Below are 26,925 nucleotides of genomic sequence, written 5' to 3'. Positions count from 1 at the left end.
TTTTTTTTTAAATCCCGCGCGTGACCTATACAATTGTGACCGTACAACAACCGCTCGGCTGCTGAAACAGCGAAGCCGAAACTGGTGAAGAAAGTAAAATTAATTATAAATTACTTAGCGGTGGTAAGCGAGAAACCACGTGGAGAATTAATCAGGAATATCTAGCGCATCATTAGCAAGTGAAAAAAAAAAAAAAAACCACCAAAAATTGGTATCAGACTACTTTAAAATTATTGCGGTGTCATACGTGCGGCCTTTCTCCAAAGCCTTTAGCGGTGCATTTCTATATTTTTACTTGTTTATTGTTGCTGCGCCTTTTTGCTCAAATTTTACTATATTGTAGACTTAATAAAAAAAGAATCAGTGATACAATCACCACTTTTGTTTCTTGCCTTTCCTTCTGTTACAAAAGAAAGCACACCGCATAATAATCATTTATGTATCAAGCAACAATTAAGTGACTTCCTAATAAAACAAATGAATAAAGAGTAAGAACAAAAACTGAAGTCAGATTCAGACTGCTTGTGTTTATTGTCGCATATGCGATCTTTGAAAACATGCGCGCGTGCAATATATGTTACGAAAAAGCAAGATCGCCCTTCTTTTCTGTAGCATAAATGTGACGCTATAAAACGTCACTAACCTGATTATATATCACCTTAGCAATAAGCATGACTGAATTGCAGAAACGTCGACGTAACCTATCCGAAAGCATGAGGCCCGTATACGTATTGACGTTCGTAGCACTTGACTGCGGCATCGCGATATACCATGGACCATAAGAAAAGACCGAAGAGTAAATAAAATTCAAAGTTGGATTAATGAACAGTGTAAAATATTAAGGGTATTTTCTGATACCTGTGTCACACGGACAATAACAGTCGTCGTCGATCCGTTCCGGGTTAGATCGCGATTGAGAATATAGTTCCCATAATTCGGGACAACCACCTGGGCTGACTGAGCGCTCACTCAGAAGGAAGATGCATACGATACCTTACATCCGCAATCGCGATGCGTGGATCGCAATCGAGTGGCTCTAGATCAAATAAAATCGTCATCGGAATATTTCATTGCAATATATTGAATCCGGCCCGGACTCGATCGTTTAATCAAAGATTAACACACTATTGCAACCAACGTGTCAACTTTAGGTGGTTTTCTCAAATTTCTTCTCTCGCTGGATATCAGGAATATGTGTTCTGCTTAAGACCTTATCCGGTTCAGCTGAATAAATAAAACAGATATATAGCAGACATGGACCAGACAGTATTTGTTAAACGCTTCCTCGAGCGCTATTTGAGCGTATGATTTTCTCCGCACAGTACTAGGACGGTATGAATGCCTTCCACCAAGACTGTTCTTAGACACAAAGTGCGCTTAAACCGTCAAGAGACAGGTTTCGCAGTGAAAAGCGCAGCGCGCTATCCGGACCTATATGCCGCCTATGCTGTCGAGGCCGCGAACGCGGAGCGATAGCACCTTAGCTATTGGTAGCGCCGCCCCGCGGTGGCGGCGGGAAGGCATCACCGCGGCAATACAGCCTGTTGTACATTGACCTTGCCACACGGCTGTCAACTGTAAAGTGCCGTGACAGGTGGCTCCATCTAGCGGTTACCACCAGCGCTCTCTCTTCTGTTTCGTTTCAAGCGTAGCAAGTGTGGTCACTTTCCGTTTGCTCGGAGGCATGCTCGTAGCGTTCATCTGCTTCAGCCAAGCGTTGTCTTCCACCGAGCAGTCGTCCCGTTGTTTCCGCATCGTCCGTTGACTTCATGTCCGGAGACTTGCTGGATGCCCCACTCTAAAGATTGCCCATACGAGGAGCTCTCTGAGAAGGTGAGCCTTGTTTCCGCTTCTTTTCGGTGGTTTCGAAAGCGTCGACGGGCATCTTTCCCCCTCGTATCTCTGCCGCCGAGACTGTTTTTTTCAAAGCGTAACAACAGGTCGTCGGCTGTGGTGGCGGCTTTGTAGCGTATCGGGGACACAGTTTTCAGGGAGAGACGTTTTGCTATTAAAGCTGCCAGTGTGCATGCGGTCGCTCTCCCACGCAATATGCTCAGTTGCGTTTAGTTATTTCGCCGGGCCTGCTCTACTTTTTTGCTTTTTGCCTCGCGATCATTCTGGGTTGGCCTCGGCCGGTGGGAGCCTTGCGTGTGTTCCCGGATTTTTCTTTTGTTGATTTTTTTCACCCCTTTTGACAATATATCGCGCGGCACGGCTGCGTCGTGAGGCGATCCGTACGTTTCATTCATTACATATGTACTGCGTGCTGTGTGTAGTGCATCTGCCTTTTCACGTTTCGTGTTTTGTTTCGAACTTCCTACCTGCTAGGTTCGCTCGCTGACCCAGATATGTCATCTCTGGCGCGAGTTGCGTCGACTGGAGGTCGCGATAAGCAATATAGTTGTGTGCATGCAAGCTTTCATATATAGTTCCATTTCGTGTCCAACCTAAGTATATAGAATTTCAAAAATGACGAAGACATTCAAAAGAGAGGGGACCAAAAACTTCCACAGTTGTAATAGGTCTTTTACAGTCCTGTGGAACTGTAGGCAGTTTTCTCTCAAGATGTTAAAAATGTTTTTTATTCTATTCCACACAAAGAGCTGTTTCTAGCGGTTAGGTCTTGTATTGAAAAGAAAGGTGTTGTGCATTTCCAGAATGCAATGGGCATGTCAATAGATAGGTTCTTTACCTTATTGGAATTCTATCTTATCGCCACGATGGTTCAATTTAAGGATCAGGTTTACATACAGAAAAAGGGCGTTTACATAGGTTCTTGTGTTTCTCCCGTTTTAAGTAACATTTTTCTCTCAGCCATTGACACATACAGTTCTTGATAGCAGTTTTGACGAAGGGAAGGTTCTAAAGGTGTTCAGGTGTGTATATGATTTTCTAATAGTGTTAAACAGACGTGACCCATCGATTTACCAAGGCACTGTAAAGGAAATTCTAGATGTTTTTAGAGAGTGTAGCCATGGCTTCAAGTACACTTTTGAACTACCAGAAAGCAATAAGCTGCAGCTTTTGGACCCTCTCCTTTGCACAAGGAGGAGTTTGCTGGATGTACCACACCCGAGCACAAAAATCGCTTTTATCTTACGAATCGGCCCACTCTAAGCAGAGCCATAACCACATCAAATCCTCTTTAAAGAAATCGTGTGAGCGTTGCATGCAAATTGGCTTTAAACTTCATATTGAAAGGCTACATAAGGCAGCCTTTGCAGTAGTTGAGTCCTTGATTCAAAAAATAAAAGATACAAAAGGTAGAAGCTCTCGAGAAGATTCTGGGAGGGTTAAACCTGTACTTGTGCCCTACTGTCATCGCATGGTGCACAGCGTGAAGAAGGTCGCAAATAAATTCAAAGTTCCCGTAGTATTTTCTGCCCCTTTCAAGCTGGCTTCCTTGTGCCCTCAGATTAATAACCAGGAAAGGAAACATAGAACACGCCATGCCCAACCATATGTTGGGTGCAAGGAAGGCGTGTATCAGATCCCACTTACATGTGGTACGATATACGTCGGCCAGACTGGAAGATGTTCGAGAGAGCACAAGTGATCGCTTGAAAAAGGCACTGGATAAAACCTGCCGATTCATTGCAAAAAGTGTAAATGCATGCCTTGCCTAAAAGGAACTACAGTACCGGATAGAAGTCGAGACAATGTAGCTCGTGAGTTAAAAGAAGCCTTATTCATAAAAAGGAAGGTCCAGATTGTGTTAGCGAACCGTCCAAAGTGCTATATCAGAGTGAGTTCTCTTCTTTAGAAGGGCGCAGTTGAATTTTATGCATGAATTTAGAACAGAAAAAAAAAAGATGCGCATGCCTGATGAGTTGAAAACCACTATCTCTTTTTTGCGAAGGTGCTTGAAGTATTTTTCTTTTTAGTTGTTTGTCTGATAAGTTTTTTGTGATTGTCAGGTTTTTGATAAATTTTTTTGTGATTATCATGTTCATCCAGCCCTATACACCCCGTGCTATAGATCAGTCTGTTTTCCGAACCATCGTTTTTAGCCTATTCATCCGGTCATAACTGTTTTTTTTGCCTGTCTTCTTTTATTGGTTTTATGGTCTTTTTACATTGTGACGTTTGCTACCTCTGATTAGTGCCGCCATGGTGTGCCTATATATTCTGTTTCCCTTCAATAAAAAATCAGTTGTCAGGGAGCACTTGACCGTGTCCCCTTTCTTGTGAATGTCTTGTTAGTGCTTCGTCCATTTTTTTAAATGTTGCACCAACTAGCCCAGCAAGAAGTTCTTAAGTATAGAATGCTTGCTGGCTGTCCAGGCAGCTTGGTGGATCACAAAATAATGAAAATGCATCAGCATTTTACGAGTGTTCAAAATTGTACACAACAGACATGACCGGTAAGGCATAAATTACAAGAAGAAAAGAAAAAAAAAAATCAAGAATTGCTTTATGCATGAGCAATAGAAAACCATTGACAGGGTATCCATCTGAGTATAACGAAAAATGTAATCAAACAATGTCATGTAATTGTCAGTAACCGTCAGCCTCTGTAAAAATAAACAGCATTCTCTCATTGCTTTTGTCATTTTTTTATTTTGTGTTAATGTTGCCAAACTGTTCAAGTTCATTAAATATCTGTGGGACATAACATGCCCTCAATTTTTTGCCATAATTTCTAAAGCATTGTGGTTTGATTTATTTTTCGGTCTTCCTCAGTGTAACGTATGGTTTTCTTAACAGCTAGGTATACATAATAATCATCAGTAAATTAATAGCACTTCAGTATAGCATAGTAAAATATTTCCAGTATGCCAAGCCCCTTGATCAAAATGCAATAACATATTACCGTATGTTATACTGATTACTATTTATTTATTTATTAAGGAACCCACAGCGCCAAGGCATTACAGTAGGGGGGGGGGGGGGGGAATGTACGAAAAGAAGCACGCATGATACGTCTGCTCGCAGGCAGAGTTACAAGCATAAAGACCAAGAAAGAGGAAAAGAAAAAAAAAGGCAGGGTCATTTGCCATGTACATCTACAACTTCAAAAAGAACGCATCATATGATGTCACACTCAGAACATCGCTCGGCTGTCTGTTCCATTCCCTAATGGTTTTCAGAAAAAAAGACATTTTGAACAATTCAGTTTTTGTCGCGAATTTAGGACTTTAAAAACATGGTCAACACGGTTAGGTTTATAAAAAGGCTCCTGCACATACTTTTCACGTTCAACCCGAACAGTTGAATAATAAACAGCATGAAATAGCTTCAGACGTAACTTCTTTCAAGCAATTCCCAGTGGAGTGCATACTTCGTACGTGATGCACTGTAACGAGCCCCGCGTGTAGCAGACACGAAACGATAGGCACCCTCTCCAACTTTATCTCTAGCGGTAGGCTGGTCCCAAAAAGTGCATCTGTAGTCCAGAATCGTCTTGAATAAAATGTCCCGACAGGACAGTGCTTGCATTTCGGCCAAGAAATCCCAAGTTTGTGCATGCTTTAGCAGGGCGCCAGCTCAATTCAGGAGTAAAATAAACGCCTAGATATTCGAATACCTGTTCTAACATTGTGTTCCTAATAACATATGAAGGCACATCAAGGTTTTTCCTTCTTGTAAGCTTCATAAATTCAGTCAGCTGCATGGTACACGATAGGTCCCTTCTAAGATCATGCTGACGAGGATTAAACAATGAACGTGTGTTCATATGTGCTGCTATACTGGTGTACAAAATATCTTCGAGTGACTTGCACGCAACTCAAGTCAGTGATACTGGTCTATTATTTGATACAGTGTTGCGAGGGCCAGATTTGTAAATTGGCACAATGCTTGCAATTTTCCAGTCATCTGGAAGACAGGATTCTTCAAGCAATTTTTCAAAAATGATCTTTAAGTAGGGTGCGATTGACTCAGAGCTTAAAACAGAGCGGAAACACTTATTAAAGAACTCAGCTTTTTCTACGTCGTCATCAACAAAGGTGTTACCAGACACAAGAGGTGGTATATTTACAGAGTCTTTTCCATTTCTTTTTACATGCTTCCAAAATTCCTTTGGATTTTCTTTTAATTTCAACTTCATTGAAATGCCAAATGAATTCTTTGCAGCTGCCACAGCAACTTCCATTCTTCCGGCAATTTCCTGCAGCTTGAACCGATTCTCACGCGTTGGATTTCCTTTAAATTTAACGTAAACATGTTGCCTTTTGCGCGTAAGACTGCATAGCTCCAGAGTAAACTTTTACTCCTCCTTTTTGTTAATATCCATGCCGTAACAAGGCGCTGCCTCAGTTCAAACATCTTATCCTTAAATCTAGACCATAGTTAAATCTAGACCAGAGTTATCGGCATACATTTCAAAAACCGTTCGGTACTCATTCAACTCATTGTTTATCTCGCTTACGTTTGCTTTTTCATAGTTATATACTCGCCTATTCGCTGTACCAGCGCTCCTTACATGTTGAATATTCATTTCACAAAGCACAGCACTGTGAACGCTTATTCCAGGTAGCACCTGAGTGGAATTGACGAATTCAGGTTGATTTGTGAACAACAAATCTCAGATGTGATCCCCACGTGTCGGTTCCAAAACCGTTTGATGCAGCGCATAAAGTTCAACCAAGTTAATCAGTTCTTGTCAGGAGCAGTTCGTATAGGACTGGAAGTGAGGTTGATGAGTCCAGTTCATACTAGGCAGATTGAAATCACGTCCAGTCACCATAAAATCTGTTTGAATTGCGTCAACTGTCACCGCCAGCTGTGCAAACACATCAACGGATGAATCAGGAGGGCGGTAGAATGAACACACAGTTATAACTTTGTTATTATTAAGTGCCAGTCTGCACCGTACAGCTTCACATTCATCGGCAATATTTATCTGGTAAGAAGAAATTGTAGCATCCACAAGAATAAATACACCTCCTTCATGCATGTGTCTGTCCTTTCTATAACATTTAAAGCAATCTGAGAAAACTTCACCATCAGCAATTTCATTTGCTAACCATGATTCGGTGCCGAGAATAACAGACGTCTTCACCATATCAACTAGTGCTGCAAATTTTCAACCTTGTTTTTAATGCTACAGCAGTTCATCACAAGGAAGGAAATAAGCGTTGCATTACGCCGTCACCCAATCGGTAGTACTACCTCACCTACTGCCGGTACAACCTCATTTGTATTATCATCAAACAAGTACTTCTCGCTGTTTATAGTAAGAGTGTCATACCTGAGGCTGATCTTGTTCTCGTGATTTCGCCATAGAATCTCTCTTTCTACATACTTCCCCAGAAGAGTCCTCTGAAATACTGACATCGCTTCCTTTTAATTTATAAGCCCTCTTTAAAACCTTCTGCTTGTCAGTGTATGAGGCGAAAATCGCTATTAAAGGACGGTTGTTACCGGACTTGAATCTGCCTAACCGTTGAGCAATTTCTAGTTTTACGGGTTGAACACCTAATTTCGATTTAGACACGTCAATTACGCATTCTCCTGAGTCCTCATTTGACTCGTTTGGTTTTGTATCCTCGACAACAAAGAAAAGCAAATTGTAACGCCTCCTCTGGCTCTCCAGATGCTCAACCTTCGCCATTACTGAACTCAACATCCGCTGCTGTTCAAATTGTTTTTTCCATTTATCAAGTGCACAGTTCATTTCATCAAGACTCGCTATTCTTGATTCTATCGATGCAGTACGGCTGCCGAGATCATGCATGGCTCTCTTACTTTCAACTTGTGTCAGTTCTATTGCACTCAACTTGGCCTTAATCGTATCTTGGCCATCTAGGAGCATCTGCAGAGTTTCTGCGGTAGATGGACCTGGGTTCATTTTCATTTTATTTCCTTAAAGGCCCCAGGAAGGGGTGTTACATAAGGGGTGGGAAACATTATAAAAACATAGTTATTGTACATATTTTTTGACATTTTCAAGGAACTTGGATGAGCAGGTGATAATGTCACCTGGAAGGCCGTTCCAGTCTGCAGCTGCGCGGGGAAAAAAGGAATTCGAAAAGGTAACGGTGCGTGACAATGGACGGGCGACGTGCAGGCGATGACTGGTGCGGGGTGATATGCGTGCTGGGGGAAGAATGTAAGGGGCGGCCCGCATGGGACTGTTGAATATTTTATGGAATAAAGAAAGGCTTGAAGTGTGACGACGGACAGATAATGATGATAAACCTGAGGCTGTTTTTAGGGCAGAGACACTAACATCATAAGAATACAGGGCATGGATGAACCTGGCAGCGCGATTTTGAATGGACTCGAGAGAATTAATGAGGTAAGCTTGATGGGGGTTCCAAATGGGTGACGCGAATTCCAGTTTAGACCTGACGAGTGAATTATAGGCTAAGAGTTTAACATGTTGAGGCGCGCAATGTAGATGACGTTTTAAGAATCCTAATGTTTTATTGGCCGATGATATTGTGTTAGTTACATGCAAATTCCAAGAAAGATCACTAGAAAGTGTTACGCCTAAATATTTATATGACTGAACAGGTTGTACAAGCACTCCAGGGATTACGTAGGAAAAAATAAGAGGATTACGACGACGGTGGAGGGATAAAAATTTACATTTATGTGGGTTAAGTTCCATTAGCCAGTGGTCACACCAGTTATGTACAGCATTAAGGTCATTTTGTAGTGTTGATTGATCATTGGGACCAGTGATAGTACGATAAACTACACAGTCGTCAGCAAACATGCGTATGTTAGAGGTTACATGTGTTGGTAGGTCATTAATGTATATAAGAAAAAGTAGGGGGCCAAGTACTGATCCCTGGGGAACACCAGACGTCACCGGAAGGGAGTTAGAGAACTTATTGTTAATAGTAACAAACTGGGAGCGATTAGTTAGAAACTCTTCAATCCATTTTAAAATGTTGGGGTGCAGATTTAATAGGGAAAGTTTTATCATTAAGCGTTTGTGGGGTACTTTATCGAAGGCTGTAGCAAAATCTAAAAATATGACGTCGGACTGTTGATTAGAATCCAGGTTAATGTGCAGGTCATGCACGAAAATAGCCAGTTGGGTTTCACAAGAGTAGCCCCTACGAAACCCATGCTGCGCGGGGTGAAAAAAGTTGTTAGAATCAAGGAAGGCCATGATATGGGTATAGATAACATGCTCCATGATTTTGCAGGGTACGCTGGTTAGAAAAATGGGGCGGTAATTTAATGGCGAGTTCTTGTTACCTGATTTGAAGACTGGAATGACCTTCCCACGTTTCCAATCGTTGGGTAGTTGGCCTGTTGGGTAGTTAGGTAGTTGGCCTGTTGGGTGGGTAGTTCCAATCGTTGGGTAGTTAGGCTCAACATCGCCACATAGAAGTAGCAGCAACCGGTAAAAGGAAATGCAACGCAATAAGCGAAAACGACGACGCGAGTAATCTTTCGGTTGCGAGTGAGCTCTGAGACAAGCAAATAACACTTGGGCTCGAACCGGCAAAACAAAATGCACGCGAAAACAGTGCAAGTTTGAATTACTAACCTGCAAAAGCAGCAAGAAAAACATGAGCGACAATGCTTCAGCCATGCCGGTTCCACGCCCCTCTGGGTGACTGCGAGATCCCGGTATTTGTAGGCTGTCGATAAGACAATCACTGCACCAGTGTTCATAGACCGGTACGGCACATCTGTTGAAGTCAGCGGCGATCCTCGTCGAGTTGTCCTTCATAGCTGCAGGCGAAGTTGCGTTTCTTGATTCGTCGACGCATATCCCTGACGAAAAGGATGAACTCGTAGGCGATGCACATGAAACGGCGCAACCGCAACATTGCTTCTGCAAAAGCAGCAAGAAAAACGTGAGTGGCAATGCTTCAGCCAGCCAGTTCCACGCATTACGAGGTTAAATTATGAGAGTTGTAGCTTCCCTTTTGTAATTCATTTTTGTGGCACAAGGTAACTGAGGAGAAGAAGCCTATGTGTGATAAAAGACCGTGCACAGGAGGGTACAATAGCCCTTTGACCATGCAAGAGCTGAAGATTGCACTAGGCACATAGCACCAAGTCCTGACAGGATCACATATAGAATGCTCAGGCACCTGCATGTGGACACTTTGCCTGTATAATAAAATATGGGCCACAGGACGCTTTCCTAAAGCATGGAAGGAAGCGATTATTATCCCAATATTAAAACCTGGAAAAGAACCCACTCTTGCTGTCAGCTATCGGCCTATTGCTCTAACCAGCTGTTTATGCAAGCTTTTTGAAAAAAATGGTAAATCGTCGCCTTCTACATTTCCTTGAATACAATGGTCTTCTTCATCAAAACCAAGCTGGTTTTAGAGCTAGGCGGTCAACAGCTGATCAGCTTATTGCATTTGAGTCTTATGCAAGGGATACTTTTGTACACAAACAACATTGTTTATCTGTCTTTTTCGATCTTAAAAGAAGAATATGATACCACTTGGCGCTATGATATCATCCGTGACCTCTTCTCTCTTGGTGTCACAGTGAACATGTTGAATACAATACGAAGTTACTTGTCTGAACGGATCTTGAAAGTTTGTGTTGGCAATGCATACTCAAAGCAGTACATACAGGAAAATGGTGTTTCTAAAGGTCGTGTTTCTCAGTTACACACTTTTCATAGTCAAAATGAACTCTCTAAAAAGCATGCTGCCAAAAACCATTTCTTGCTCAGTATATGTTGATAACATCCAGATAAGCTTCAAATCTTCCAACTTGGCCATCTGTGAAACACAGATTCAGCTAGGTGTTAACAAGTTGTCCAGGTGGGCTGATGACAATGGGTTTAAATTTAACTCTGAAAAAAGTGTTAGTGTACTTTTCTCTAAGCAGCGTGGCATTAGACCTGACCCCAACATTACACAAAATGGTCAGAGCCTTGCCTTTAAAAAGGAACATAAATTTCTTGGTGTAGTTGTTGAAGAAAAACTTTGCTTCATTGCCCGCATAAAACAGTTGCGACTGAGGTGTCTCAAAGCAATGAATCTGCTAAAAATTCTCTCTCACCTTTCATGGGGCACAGACCGCGACTGCCTTCTGAACCTTCTGAATAGTGTAGTTCTATCACGCATTGACTATGGCCTATGGATCCGCATCTTCCTCTGCTCTAAAATTGCTTGATCCCATGCACCACTTCGGCCTTCGCCTAGCCACAGGCGCTTTTCGAACTAGCCCAATTGCTAGTCCTTATGTCGAGGCAAACCGATGGTGACTGCAACGAAGAAGAGAATTTACTTGTGTAACTTATGCTATGAAAGTACTATGCCAACTGGATCATCCATGTCGCCGGCTCCTGCTTGACAACACTAGCACAGCACTTTTCTCATGAAAACCATCTCTGACACCACCATATCCAATCAGAGTTGCCACGCATATTAAATATCTGGACGTTCTGGTTACCAGTCTTCATACAACTTCCATAAAAGACTTAATTCCTCCTTGGGAAATGCACACTGTTAATTGTGACTTTTCGTTTCTTCAAGTGGGGAAACATTCATCCCCTATTGCCATACAGCAGCACTTCATGTCACTTCAGGCGAAGTACACTTGTGATGAATATTACACTGATGCTTCAAAGTCTGCTCAAGTGTCCTGTGCAGCACATGGACCGCAATTTTCACTTTTAAAAACACTGAACAGACATACAAGTATATTTACCGCTGAATGCCATGGAATCCTGGTAGCTGTAAGACACATTATTGAAAACAAAGTACGTACAGCGGTAATCTACACAGACTCCATCAGCGTTTTAAGCTCTGTATCTTCTTCGAAATGGCATAAGAACCCAGTCCTAAATTCTCTCTTCTACAACCTAGTGTCTGCCAATAAATTAGAACTTAAAATTACGCTATGTTGGGTATCAGGCCACCGTTGCATATCAGGCAACGAGGTTGCTGATAGGCTTGCTGCGTCAGCTGCCCTTCGAAATGACACAGGCATTGACAAGATAATTTATCATGACCTCAAGCCACACATAAAAAAACATGATTCGGCAACAATGGCAAGAGGAATGGGACGCAGCAACAGAAAATAAACCACACAATAAAGCCAAGGATAGGCAGATACACCACAGAAAAACGAGAGATTTAAAGAAGTAGCTCTGAGCAAGCTGAGAATGGGTCACACATACATAACACTTTGAAAGGTTATGTATACTTGCGCAAAAAAACGGGACACAAAAAGGCACATAAACGACATGTACGGAGCGCAACTTCCAACTGGTTTTAATTTCGAAAAAGTCGATAGATTTATACCGGCACTGAGCAAACACAAGAAAAAAAAAATAAATAAAAATAAAAATAGACGCACTGCCCACGTAGCATCCCTCCGCCAAGTGTTCCGCCAGATAGAAAACGTGTAAAACCTGGTATCCTTAGATATACAGTAATCAAATACAAGACAAGCCACGACACGGATAAAAGGGAAGATGAAGCATGAAGTGAACGATGAACATATAACATTTCTTAGCAAAAGCAGTGTCAAGGAAATAAAACAAGTAAAAAGAAAACAAAAATGAAAATCTCGGACGAAGTGTAAAAAATTTGCTCATCGTAGCAAAAGCAGTGTCAAAAAGTAAGAAGTGACTAGGTGCAGAAAGGCCAGAACAAGGCAATACACGGTGGGAAAAAAGCTTATCTAACTAAACAGCAAACGAAGGCTAGGTCAACCCATCAAAAGTAAGGTGAGGCAAACAAGAAAAAGAATTCACACGTGTCCATCTAAGAATGTAATCTCTTTGTCCAGCAGTACGACAGAAGCAGTGCTAATGCATTTGTCACCAGTTTTAGTAATATGAAAGGCTTCTATTATTTCTCTACTAAGTTTAGTTTTAGCATGTGCCAAGATCGAGGTACTGCTGAACGATGGCTTGCATTTATGAGTCGTGACATGTTCTGGCAGGCAGCGTCTTTCACTGTTTTGCACTGTCCTTTCATGTTCCCGCAGTCTGTCGTTGACACATTTTCCTGTTTGTCCAATGTATACACAACCGCAAGTTAGAGGAATGCTGTACACTACGTTGGTGGCGCAACTGACATATCTTTTTCCATGCTTTTTCTCACATGACTCCCGCTTCCTGGACAAGACAGTGCAAATACTAGATAGACGACTGGGCGCTGAGAAAAGAACCTTTACATCATTCCTCTCGCCTATCTTCTTCAAGTTGTGTGAAATTTTGTGGAGATACGGAATAACCTTCATGCGTTGTCTGGGAACTGTGGGTCTCGAAGGCTTCTTGTCTCCTGCTTTTAACTTCTGTAGAAGACTCACAGTGACACTCCTGATGACATCGTGGGGGTACCCTGCTTTCTCGAGACGGGCGACCTGGTTTTCGAAGCTGTCCTTCATGAGGTGCGGACAACTTTTGAAGAGCGTTGCTCAAAGAAGAGCTGTAACTATGCCACGTTTTAGCAATTTAGAGTGGGCACTCTCATACGGAAGGAGACTTTTCTTTGTGCGTGGGTTGTATTTGTAGCACAGAAGGCATTTAGAATCACCAAAGATGATCTGTATGTCCAAGAACTGGATGCAATTGTCTTGAGGGAGTTCCCAGGTAAACTTCAGGCCTTTGGATTCAATGGTAAACAAATTGACGATCTCAGACACCAAATCATCAAGATTGCATCCTGACGGAGCATCTATCACAACTAGGTAGTCATCAACGTACCTCAGAATTTTGAGTACTGCCGTACTTGTTAGGTTTTTCTTGATCCGGTTGTCCATGGAAGACAGGTAAATGTCACATAGTACCGGCGCAACTGCAGAGCCAATGCAAATTCCATCTTTCTGCACATAACATTTGCCATCGAACGATATCACTGTAGACTGCAGGTAAAATTCCAGGAGAGTGATGAAGTTGTCTGTGCTGATTCCGGAGGAATTTCGAAAGCTCACCTCATTTGTGCAACCTATCTTATCCCGAACTGCTTCAAGAAGGTCTCCGTGTGGGATAGAATAGAACAGATCCTCGACGTCTATTGAAAAAGCTGAAGTGGCGGAGCCGATGGTTTGAAAAGCAGTGATGGCCTCTAAAGAACTTTTGACCAGAAAGGGATCCTCTAGTGGCAGGCTCTTGAGTTGTAGCTGTAAAAACTTGCTGACAATGGCTTGCCAAGTGCCTTGTTCCGAGACTATAGTCCTCAGCGGGCATTCTGGTTTATGGGTTTTACCCGAAAAGATAACCTCCAGGAAGTCTTTCTTTGATTTTTCGACGTCAGTTTTTACTCTTTCGAGGGAGAGCTCCCGTAGCATCTGCACCACAGTCGATTTCTGTTTCTTCGGGCGAAACTTTACAGACCTATAATTCTTCTTCAACGCAGCCTGTGCTTTTTCTTTGAAAAGTGATTCATGCATCACAACAAATCCCCCTTCCTTGTCAGCCTGGAGTACGGTGGCACCACAACGCTGAATCGCCTTTGCTGTCTTCACAATGGGAGGCTTCCTTTTGGTGCCGGCATCAGCCGTCCGCACGAGGCAGTCGACTCCATCACCAATGACTCTCACCTTGTTTGCTTCAGAAGCGCCAGTAGCCACGTTCCTCACAAGTTCCAAAAGTTGAGGCCTGCTGGTGCTTGGTTCGTAGCTGAACTTAGGACCTTTTTGCAGTGTTCTCCTGACGTCCTCGGGTAGTGGCACATCCCCCAGAACGGAGACCATGCTTGCTGTCTCTCGCCGACGTTTTTGTCTGGGTGGCAGATTGGCGACGGTGCGGCGCCACTGGAACTCTGTTGACTGGGCAGCTAACTTCTTGTACTCTGCGAGGCGACGTGCTTGTCTTGAAGGTTCAGTGCCCTCCTTTACCATCACCTTAAGGTATTCTTCGAGTAGCCGAGCCTGATTCCAGTATTCAGATTTAAGAATTTTACACATGCGCTTCACATGTCCCCATGTCGGATTCGTAAAACCAAAAAGCCGCCGTACCTCCATTGGTGTTTGCTTCCTTTGAATGCAGTAAGTTAGAAGCCTAGCTTGGCTGACGGTGCTGGCGATGAGATTGATGCACGTGGTTGCCGGGTCAAGAATCTTCGATGCAGACAGAAAAGAGCCCATTGTAGGAGAAATATGTTCAAGTAATACTCTTGTTTGGGCGAGTTGGTTCATCTTTGAAAGGTTATGTATACTTGCGCAAAAAAACGGGACACAAAACGGCACATAAACGACATGTACGGAGCGCAACTTCCAACTGGTTTTAATTTCGAAAAAGTCGATAGATTTATACCGGCACTGAGCAAACACAAGAAAAAATAAAAATAAAAATAGACGCACTGCCCACGTAGCATCCCTCCGCCAAGTGTTCCGCCAGATAGAAAATGTGTAAAACCTGATATCCTTAGATATACAGTAATCAAATACAAGACAAGCCACGACACGGATAAAAGGGAAGATGAAGCATGAAGTGAACGATGAACATATAACATTTCTTAGCAAAAGCAGTGTCAAGGAAATAAAAACAAGTAAAAAGAAAACAAAAATGAAAATCTCGGACGAAGTGTAAAAAATTTGCTCATCGTAGCAAAAGCAGTGTCAAAAAGTAAGAAGTGACTAGATGCAGAAAGGCCAGAACAAGGCAATACACGGTGGGAAAAAAGCTTATCTAACTAAACAGCAAACGAAGGCTAGGTCAACCCATCAAAAGTAAGGTGAGGCAAACAAGAAAAAGAATTCACACGTGTCCATCTAAGAATGTAATCTCTTTGTCCAGCAGTACGACAGAAGCAGTGCTAATGCATCAATCTCATAGCCAGCACCGTCAGCCAAGCTAGGCTTCTAACTTACTGCATTCAAAGGAAGCAAACACCAATGGAGGTACGGCGGCTTTTTGGTTTTACGAATCCGACATGGGGACATGTGAAGCGCATGTGTAAAATTCTTAAATCTGAATACTGGAATCAGGCTCGGCTACTCGAAGAATACCTTAAGGTGATGGTAAAGGAGGGCACTGAACCTTCAAGACAAGCACGTCGCCTCGCAGAGTACTAGAAGTTAGCTGCCCAGTCAACAGAGTTCCAGTGGCGCCGCACCGTCGCCAATCTGCCACCCAGACAAAAACGTCGGCGAGAGACAGCAAGCATGGTCTCCGTTCTGGGGGATGTGCCACTACCCGAGGACGTCAGGAGAACACTGCAAAAAGGTCCTAAGTTCAGCTACGAACCAAGCACCAGCAGGCCTCAACTTTTGGAACTTGTGAGGAACGTGGCTACTGGCGCTTCTGAAGCAAACAAGGTGAGAGTCATTGGTGATGGAGTCGACTGCCTCGTGCGGACGGCTGATGCCGGCACCAAAAGGAAGCCTCCCATTGTGAAGACAGCAAAGGCGATTCAGCGTTGTGGTGCCACCGTACTCCAGGCTGACAAGGAAGGGGGATTTGTTGTGATGCATGAATCACTTTTCAAAGAAAAAGCACAGGCTGCGTTGAAGAAGAATTTTAGGTCTGTAAAGTTTCGCCCGAAGAAACAGAAATCGACTGTGGTGCAGATGCTACGGGAGCTCTCCCTCGAAAGAGTAAAAACTGACGTCGAAAAATCAAAGAAAGACTTCCTGGAGGTTATCTTTTCGGGTAAAACCCATAAACCAGAATGCCCGCTGAGGACTATAGTCTCGGAACAAGGCACTTGGCAAGCCATTGTCAGCAAGTTTTTACAGCTACAACTCAAGAGCCTGCCACTAGAGGATCCCTTTCTGGTCAAAAGTTCTTTAGAGGCCATCACTGCTTTTCAAACCATCGGCTCCGCCACTTCAGCTTTTTCAATAGACGTCGAGGATCTGTTCTATTCTATCCCACACGGAGACCTTCTTGAAGCAGTTCGGGATAAGATAGGTTGCACAAATGAGGTGAGCTTTCGAAATTCCTCCGGAATCAGCAGAGACAACTTCATCACTCTCCTGGAATTTTACCTGCAGTCTACAGGGATATCGTTCGATGGCAAATGTTATGTGCAGAAAGATGGAACTTGCATTGGCTCTGCAGTTGCGCCGGTACTATGTGACATTTACCTGTCTTCCATGGACAACCGGATCAAGAAAAACCTAACAAGTACGGCAGTACTCAAAATTCTGAGGTACGTTGATGACTACCTAGTTGTGATAGAGGCTCCGTCAGGATGCAATCTTGATGATTTGGTGTCTGAGATCGTCAATTTGTTTACCATTGAATTCAAAGGCCTGAAGTTTACCTGGGAACTCCCTCAAGACAATTGCATCCAGTTCTTGGACATACAGATCATCTTTGGTGATTCTAAATGCCTTCTGTGCTACAAATACAACCCACGCACAAAGAAAAGTCTCCTTCCGTATGAGAGTGCCCACTCTAAATTGCTAAAACGTGGCATAGTTACAGCTCTTCTTCGAGCAACGCTCTTCAAAAGTTGTCCGCACCTCATGAAGGACAGCTTCGAAAACCAGGTCGCCCGTCTCGAGAAAGCAGGGTACCCCCACGATGTCATCAGGAGTGTCACTGTGAGTCTTCTACAGAAGTTAAAAGAAGTTAAAAGCAGGAGACAAGAAGCCTTCGAGACCCACAGTTCCCAGACAACGCATGAAGGTTATTCCGTATCTCCACAAAATTTCACACAACTTGAAGAAGATAGGCGAGAGGAATGATGTAAAGGTTCTTTTCTCAGCGCCCAGTCGTCTATCTAGTATTTGCACTGTCTTGTCCAGGAAGCGGGAGTCATGTGAGAAAAAGCATGGAAAAAGATATGTCAGTTGCGCCACCAACGTAGTGTACAGCATTCCTCTAACTTGCGGTTGTGTATACATTGGACAAACAGGAAAATGTGTCAACGACAGACTGCGGGAACATGAAAGGACAGTGCAAAACAGTGAAAGACGCTGCCTGCCAGAACATGTCACGACTCATAAATGCAAGCCATCGTTCAGCAGTACCTCGATCTTGGCACATGCTAAAACTAAACTTAGTAGAGAAATAATAGAAGCCTTTCATATTACTAAAACTGGTGACAAATGCATTAGCACTGCTTCTGTTGTACTGCTGGACAAAGAGATTACATTCTTAGATGGACACGTGTGAATTCTTTTTCTTGTTTGCCTCACCTTACTTTTGATGGGTTGACCTAGCCTTCGTTTGCTGTTTAGTTAGATAAGCTTTTTTCCCACCGTGTATTGCCTTGTTCTGGCCTTTCTGCATCTAGTCACTTGTTACTTTTTGACACTGCTTTTGCTACGATGAGCAAATTTTTTACACTTCGTCCGAGATTTTCATTTTTGTTTTCTTTTTACTTGTTTTTATTTCCTTGACACTGCTTTTGCTAAGAAATGTTATATGTTCATCGTTCACTTCATGCTTCATCTTCCCTTTTATCCGTGTCGTGGCTTGTCTTGTATTTGATTACTGTATATCTAAGGATATCAGGTTTTACACGTTTTCTATCTGGCGGAACACTTGGCGGAGGGATGCTACGTGGGCAGTGCGTCTATTTTTATTTTTATTTATTTTTTTTTTCTTGTGTTTGCTCAGTGCCGGTATAAATCTATCGACTTTTTCGAAATTAAAACCAGTTGGAAGTTGCGCTCCGTACATGTCGTTTATGTGCCTTTTTGTGTCCCGTTTTTTTGCGCAAGTATACATAACCTTTCAAAGATGAACCAAGTCGCCCAAACAAGAGTATTACTTAATACATAACACATACATATCATTTAACAAACTCTCCTGCACCACACTGTTCGAGATGTGGTGATCGGCTTACTGTAATTCGTGCTTTAATTATATGTGCACAACTCGAACCAGAAAGGAGACGTCATTTCCCCTCCTTGTACACTTATCAAATACCTGCACACCCATCCATTTTTATTGGTGACAACCCAATATTTCCTTTAAAACATGTGCTTAAATTCTTATCACAAGTAGGCTTTTTACATGGAATTTCTTATCGGCGTGGGTCTCAGCCCGTTCCTCGAGAGGACGGATGAGATCTTTTAAAGCATCTACATATATATTTATTTTATTTATTTACAAAATACTGCGGACACTGAGTCCAAGCAGGGTGGGTGAACAAGTCAATCAAGGCACAAAAGAAAACGCAACACTTCAAAAAAAAGACAACACAGTGTAGCAGCAATTGGTTAAAACTCATGGGACAATGGATTAACTAGCTGATTCCAATCTGTTACTGTGCGTGGAAAGAACGAAAATTTGTAAGTGTCTGTTCTAGCGAATATAGGGGTGAGGGAACTGGGATGGTGTTGACGAGTTTGTCTGGTTGGTGCCGGCGTTAAGTATGATGACGGATCCAAACCGAGTTTGTTATGTAATAACTGATAAATAAACATTAATCTAAGACTTCTTCTTCGATGTTCAAGTAGTTCAATTTTATTTGTCTCCATTAAAGTGGTTGGGGAGTCAGACCTTGCATATTAATTGAAAATAAACCTGACAGCTCTTTTCTGTATTCTTTCCAGATTTTTTACATTAGATTGAGTGTACGGGTGCATATTGGAGTTTAGGTCTAATTAATGAAGAATAACAAAGTGCACTAATGTTAGAAGGAGCATTTTTTAGTTTATGTCTTAAGCAGCACAATTTTCTAAATGCAGATATTGTTTATGTGCAAGTTCCACGATAGATTGCTACTTATGGTTACTCCTAGGTATTTGTAGTTGGATACTTGTTGAAGAGGGAGAGAGCCTAATTTATATGTGTAGCTATGACGTATGGTTTTTCGAGTTATCGGCATATAAACACTTTTATCAGCATTCAGAATCATGCCCCATCGGTCGCACAATTCGAAAACGTTGTTCAAGGCACTGTCCAGGTCACATTGATTTTCCCTATTTGTAACTTCTCTGTATAGAATACAATCGTCAGCAAACAATCGAATTTGCACTGGTGGGTTAACAACTTCAACAATATCATTGACATACAAAAGGAAAAGCAGAGGGCCCAGAACGCTTCCTTGGGGAACACCGGATGAAACTGGGAGAGAGCCCGAACGTTGTCCCCCCACTTCAACAAACTGTTTGCGGTCTTTTAAGTATGCATTAATCCATGTTAGTAAAATATCACGAATGCCAATTTCTTTCATTTTAAAAATTAGTTTATCATGAGGAACTTTGTCAAATGCCTTGCTAAAATCCAAAAATATTGCATTGATTTGGCCTTTATTATCTATAGAGGAAGCAAATGAATTTATTACTGTAATTAGCTGTGTTACCGTCCAGAGTCCTTTTCTGAACCCGTGCTGGAAGCTAGATAGCACGCGATTTTTTTCTAAAAATTCGTTCATACAATGTGCAACTATATGTTCTAATAGTTTACAGCATGGAGACGTCAATGATATGGGACGGTAGTTCTGCAAGAGAAGACGGTCTCCTTTTTTATAAACGGGAACAATTCGGGCTGTCTTCCAGTCATCGGGTATTTTACCCAATGACATTGAAGCGCGAAAAATTATTACGAGGAATTGAGCCAGAGTTTCGGCATAGCGTCGCAGAAATGCGTTTGGAATGTTGTCAGGGCCACATGACGTTTTGGTTTTCAAGTTCAGCAACATTGAAAGGACACCAGGATAAGTAATAAAATTCACTTCGGCGGGGTAATACACACCGCTATTGTCGGTACCTGTGCTCGGGGCAGAAAATACACTTTGAAAATAACTATTAAAATGTTCAGTAATAGTCTTTGGATCACATAACGTAGTGTTGCCCACCAATATTTGTGTGACTGCTTTCTTTTTTTCACTAATGTAATTCCAAAACTTACTTGGCTCGGTTTTTATAAAGTTTTGCAGGGATGTGTTGAAGAAATAATCTTTTGAATCGCGTAAGGCACGTGCTAGATTGTCCAGTAATTCCTTTAGCACATCAGGATCTACGCGTTTTCCCTTGTACCGTTTTACCCTTCGCCTCATTTGAATTATATTGCGTGTCATCCATGGCGTTTCCTTCCTTTCTTTTTTGTGCCTGTTAGGTACAAAAGTATTGATACAATGCAAACAGATTTTTTTGAAACTGTCCCAGAGTGCGCAGATATCGGCGTCATCGAAACCAACAAGGGAAGTTTCGAGATGTTCAATGATAGACTCGTCATTGGCACGCGAATAATCTTTAAAGTAACGTGAAGATAAGTGTTTCTTTTTTGTTTGCCGTACTAGAGGAAAAGAAGCACTAACCAAGTGGTGGTGAGACAGGCCTTGTTTCACAAAAACCGTAAAATTCACGATGTCGCGAGGGACGAACAGCAAATCTAACAATGAATTCGTGGGACCGACAATATGGGTTGGTTCATGAACTATTTGCGTCAGGTTGTGAGTAAGCATTATTTTAAACAATATGCTGGCTTGCTTTGTTCAAGCACCGAGACACTCAAGAAGTTCCCAATCCACACCTGGTAAGTTGAAGTCACTCATCAATAAAATTTTACTGTTTTGGTACTGTAAGAGATGATTTTCTAGTTTAGTTAAGTAGTCAGTTCCAGAACTAGGGGCTCTATAAACAGCATATAAAACCAAGTTCTATATGCTGTTTATATTTTTATATATATATATATTTTTTCCCAGCTCATTATACATTGCAAATGAATTTTAGGCCCTATACACCACTGTTTTTAGTGATATTACAGAGCGAATGCATTTTTAGGCCCTATACACCACTGTTTTTTATCCCTTCATGAAACATCACAACTAGCACATTACATCAACTCGAGTACACCATTAACCTTGTGCTTGGCGCTCTTTGGCCTGAGACGCCCCTGCGCCATTAAAATCCATCATCATCATCATGCTAGCATCTTCTAAGCCCTCGGAAATAACACTGCACGTGTGTTTCACTTCGCCACTTGGTTGATGTCGCTCAAAAACCCTCCCCCGGTGCGGTAACGTGAAAGGGGCAATCCACCACGAGTTAAATCATACTTTTATTTTTGACTTTTCTAACTGACGAGAGCTTTCTACTGCCTTCCCTCGTGTCCACCACTCGAGCCCACTCGGTAAGCTGTGTTCTGCCGGCGGAAACGAAAAAGATGGGACAGTAAAGCGCACAGAGAGGGCATGCGACCTCGTAGCCACATTCTTCACGGGGGCATTTGCGCATTGCCACGTGCTTCATCTCCCAGGTTCGCTTGAAGTCATGCAGTTACGTGGTACCACAGCTGGCATCTCACCCCAGCACATCACGAAAGCGTGTAGTGTTGGTATACGAAATTGTCCACAGTTACGCTAGTTTGTGTTTTGTTCCACACAGGCAACAAACACAGTCAATGTGCCAAACAATGCGGTTGGGGTTGAGTCGACATATTGCTCAATTTCCTCCTTGCTGAATTGTGACCTGACCACCAAAAGCTCATTGCCTCGTTGCACCGCCATGCTCTGTAAACGCCATGCCCTTTTCGCGTGATCGTGTCCGAATCGGGTACGTGACAGAAGTGTGTTGCTGACTTCTTGCAAGTGAGTCTTAAAAGGCTCGACGTGGACGACCCGTTTGCGGCGAGGGACTCTGCTGTATTAATAGATTACCTTAGGTCATGCGACAACAACTCTCTAACAGCTTTTTCAGTGGATATAAAAGATTTGTTTTATTCATTGCCACACGATGGTCTGTTGTCCTGCGACGGCGCGGTAGACTTTCAGAACGGCTGTGGTGTAAGTGTGAGTGGTTTTTTAGAGCTTTTATCTTGTTACCTGACGTCTACTTTTGTTACCTTTGACATAAGCAGGGTGTTTGCATCCCGATTTTAAGTGATTTATTTTTGGCTCGTTGTGACAAGGCTCTTTTTGAGCGGCTTGATGATCTTAAGATTTTAAAAGTGTTTCGTTATGTTGATGATTTTTTAATTTTGTTGGATACTTCTGTTTTTATTGACCCGTTTGACAGCAGTCATTCGGAAGAGTTTATTGCTCTCGCGGATTTTAGCATCTTTTCATGCATGTTTTAAACCACTCACATTCACCACCGAATTGCCTCAGCAGAACAGCATTAGGTTTTTGGATTTACGATTGTTTTTTAACGATCACGCGTGTTGGGTGTATGAGCCAAGGGCCAACAAGCCTCCCCTACCGTATAGTTCGTCGCATTCCAAGCTGGTCAAGAGGAATATCGTGCTCTCCTTCTTGTCGAGTGCTATTAGAAAGTCATGCCATCACACCGTTGATGAGAGTCTTAGCTCACAGGTGGCTCGATTGGAGGCGGCAGGTTACCCCAGGCACGTGATAGTTTCTGTAGCGGAGGCCCTGAATCGCAAACGGAAATCAGAGGCGAGCCTGCGTAACGTGCAGACAGCAGAAAATAGAAAAGAAAGACAGGATAAAGAGAAGGTAGCTGTCATTCCGTACGTGCATGGTTTTTCGCACAATCTCAAGAAAGTTGGGCAGCGATCCGGAGTAAAAGGTTTGTTTTCGGCATTAAAGAAGCTGATGAGCCTTTGTAGGTTAAGTTGTCCCACACGAACGCAAAAACCAGCATGCAATGTCAAACATAGGGATCCCTTGGTATCTTGCCAGAAGGATGTTGTGTATAAGATCCCGCTTTCGTGTGGTAGACACTACATCGGCCAAACTGGAAGATGTCTGAACGTTCGGCTGCAAGAGCACTGTAAAAAGGTCCGCAATATTGCCATAGACGGACAGCTAGCTGCCCATTGCAAAAAGTGTGACAGCGAGACACCTTGCCAGCCTTTGTTCGACAAAACTATTGCTTTGTATCGCCACCGTACCAGCCTAACTAGGGTGATTGTGGAAGCATCGCAGATAGCACGTTCAGGGGATGGTTGCGTCAGCAAACCGTCGGTGGCTCTGTCAAAAACTGAGCTGGATTTCTTAGCTTAGGCGGCACGTGCAGATGCTTTTCCTTCTTTCTTTGTGATTCTGAAGTGTATATATATATATGCTCCGCAACCGCAATAAACATTTGTTGAAAGTGCGCTATTGTCCTGTTCCCTCCTCGTCCTTTGTGATTTTGAGCGCTTCGCTGTATTGACGATGAACCAACACGCCCAAACATTTTCCCTTCTTAACCTCATCCGCCCAAATAACGTTTTGCCACCCCCTGCTACGCTTTCCTTCCCTTGGAATCCAGTTTGTTACCCTAAGCGACCATCGGTTATCCTCTCTTCTCACTACATGTCCTGCCCATTCCCATTTCTTCTTCTTGATTTCCACAAGACTGTCAGTAACTTGAGTTATTTCTCTGACCCAATCTGCACGCTTTCTATCTCTTATGTTGCCCCTACCATTTTTCGTTCCATAGCCCTCTGCATTGGCCTCAACTTAAGTAGAATCCTCTTGGCTAGTCTCCACGTTTCAGCCCCATAGGTGAGTACAGGTAAGATGCAACCGTTGTATACTTTCCTCTTGAGCGATACCAGTAAGCTGCTAGTCATAATCTGCGAGTTCTTGTTATTTCCTTTTTATGGTCCAGATTTGCGGTTACTACCTGTCCTAAGTAGACATATTTGCCTACTACTTCCAGTGCTTCACTACCTAACATAAACTGCTGTTCCTTCCCGAGGCTGTTGACCATTACCTTTGTCTTCTGCATATTGATTTTCAAGCCTACCTTTCTACTTTTCCTGTCTAGGTCATCAATCATTATTTGCAGTTCATCCCCCGAGTTGCTTAGCAAGGCAATGTCATCAGCAAATCGCAGATTACTGAGGTATTCTCAATCTACCCTTATCCGTAACTGCTCCCATTCCAAGTCTCTGAATACTTCCTCTAAGCAAGCTGTGAATAGTACTGGGGAGATTGTGTCTCCTTGCCTAAAACCTTTCTTTATAGAAATTTTGTTACTTTCTTTATGCAGAGCTATGGTTGCTGTGCTGCCGCTATATATATCTTCCAGCACTTTCACGTACGGCTCGTCTACCCCCTGATTTCGCAATGCCTGCATCACCGCCGATGTTTCAACTGAGTCAAATGCTTTTTCGTAAATCAATGAATGCTATGTATAAGGGCCAGTTATATTCCGAGCATTTTTCTATCACCTGATTGATGGTATGGATATGATCGATAGTAGAGTACCGTTTCCAAAACCCTGCTTGATCCTTTGCTTGATTGCAGTCTAAAGTTGTCCTGATTCTATTAGCGATTACCTTAGTAAATACCTTATACCTAACAGACAGTAAGCTGATTGGTCTGTAATTTTTAAGGTCCTTAGCATCCCCTTTCTTATGAATGAGGATATTGTTTGCCTTCTTCCTTGGTTCCAGTACCGTCGGTGACACCAGGCGTTGCGTATACAGGATGGCCAGTTTTTCTGGCACGATATCTCCCCCGTCCTTCAACAAATTTGTGTTATCTGATCCTCTCCAGCTGATTTCCCCCTTTTCATAGTTTCTAATGCTTTCTTGACCTCTACATCTTGCATAATGGCGGGGGCTGAACACAGTATGAGTCAACCTCATTTTTAGTCTCCCCGTTAGGACATTTCCATGTCCATTTTCGATTCTTCCATTTGCTGAAGAAGGTATTCATGATTCTTAAGCTATTACACTCTGCAAACTCAACTAGTAACGCCCCCCTGCTATTCCTAGAACCAATACCATAGTCACCTGCTGCCTGGTCTCCTGCCTGCTTTTTCCCTACCTTGGCATTGAAGTCGCCCATTAGTACAGTATACTGCTTCTTTACTTTTCGTATTGCCGATTCTACATCTTCGTAGAAGCTTTCAACTGCCTGGTCATCATAACTACATGTTGGTGCATAGGCCTGTACAACCTTCAGTTTATACCGCTCATTAAGCCTAATTAAGATGCCTGCCACCCTCTCATTATTACTATAGAATTCATCTATATTACCCACTATGTACTTAGTGAAAGGAAATCTAGTTCTCGCCTCTCCGGTAAACCTCGATAACACAGTCCATGCCCATCTTTCGGTACAGTATATGCCTCATTCGGCCTCCTAACCTCACTAAGCCCTATGACATCCCATTTCATACCCTCTAGTTCCTCTAACAGTACTGCTAAACTAGCTTCATTACCTAGGGTTCTAGTGTTAAATGTTGCCAGGATTAGTTTCCAATCTTGGCCTGTCCAGCAGAGCCAGGAATTCTTAGCACCCCTTGCTGCGTCACAGGTCTGACTGCCGCCGTGGTCAGTTGTTCCGCAGCTGCTGGTGACTGAGGGCCGGGGCCTTATGGAGCTAATCATGAGAGGTTGTGGCCAATTACTGCACCACGGTGGCCAACTCCTGTTCTGGTGAAGGAGTGCGTTGCCGGAGGTGTTCACTGGCATCAGGTTGCACCCCAAACCTGTTTATGCAATTCCATCGACACACGGATTTTTTTTTTTTTTTATCCGGTGGAGAATTGCGTGGCACCAGGATTTGAGCCCCGGTCCTCTTACATGAGAGGCGGATGTTCTGCCGTTACGCCATCGCTGCACCTGTAGACACATTAGGTCAGACTAGATGTTCAATAATGAAGTGCACCTGCAAGCATTACGTTTGCTGCTAGTCTTTTTCAAGTTTTTGCTAAGGTTGGCCTGTGTTATATATCTTTACATGCTTTGGTCATTTGTCTTGACATAGATGAGTGCGAAGATTGGAGATTTTATATTTCAGAAAAAGAAAACTGCAATTATCAGAAGCGTTTGACTTAAGAAACGTGCTCCAAAACATAATTCAAATGCTCCAAAACTCTGGTTTCATTGCTCCAAAGCTGCTCCAAAATGGCCTTACTACTGCTTCCAAAGCTTCTCTAAAATGCTCAAGCCTGCTTCCACCCCTGAGTCAAGTAATTCAAAACGTTCATTTCACTTGCATGTCAACTATCTGCTAAACATCCTTGCACATTAGCCATTCACCATTAAATTTGAGCTGTGGAAAATACTTTAAAATGTGGATGGTTTTGTGAAGTGCACTGCTATTTAATCATGCTCATTTTCTTCTGTTGCTCGGAATGTTGGGAGCACAGCAGAGGAGTGAGTGATGGTGGCAGGTCTCGGCACACTGAGCGAGACCGCAGGGGGAGGAACTGGTTTGCACAGCATGGCGTTGCTAGTATAAGAGAGAGGACATCATCAGCAGGGTTGCACAATCTTTCTGA

General features: G+C 42.8%; 1 protein-coding gene across 8 annotated transcripts in view; it reads left to right on the top strand.

Moving 5' to 3' along the window:
* The first annotated feature begins 1,608 nt into the window (after positions 1-1,608).
* The window catches only part of qtc (GRIP domain-containing protein quick-to-court), a 138,143-nt gene continuing 112,826 nt past the window's right edge, over positions 1,609-26,925 (top strand). For 2 of the 8 annotated variants that reach the window (XM_084607835.1, XM_084607862.1), the window contains exon 1: positions 1,609-1,833. In XM_084607835.1, coding sequence (XP_084463961.1) covers positions 1,789-1,833 — 45 coding nt within the window. In that variant the 5' untranslated portion in view covers positions 1,609-1,788. Of the gene's footprint in view, positions 1,834-24,126; positions 24,202-26,925 lie in introns of all 8 variants that reach the window. The other 6 variants (XM_084607848.1, XM_084607855.1, XM_084607828.1 and 3 more) reach the window with 6 other exon arrangements.

This window comes from Amblyomma maculatum, chromosome 1 (genome assembly GCF_055883805.1).
Source record: "Amblyomma maculatum isolate TAMU_Amacu chromosome 1, ASM5588380v1, whole genome shotgun sequence".
NCBI classification, from domain to species: domain Eukaryota; kingdom Metazoa; phylum Arthropoda; class Arachnida; order Ixodida; family Ixodidae; genus Amblyomma; species Amblyomma maculatum.
Note: the sequence above shows the minus strand (reverse complement) of the source record. Positions and strands in the feature narration are given on the sequence as shown.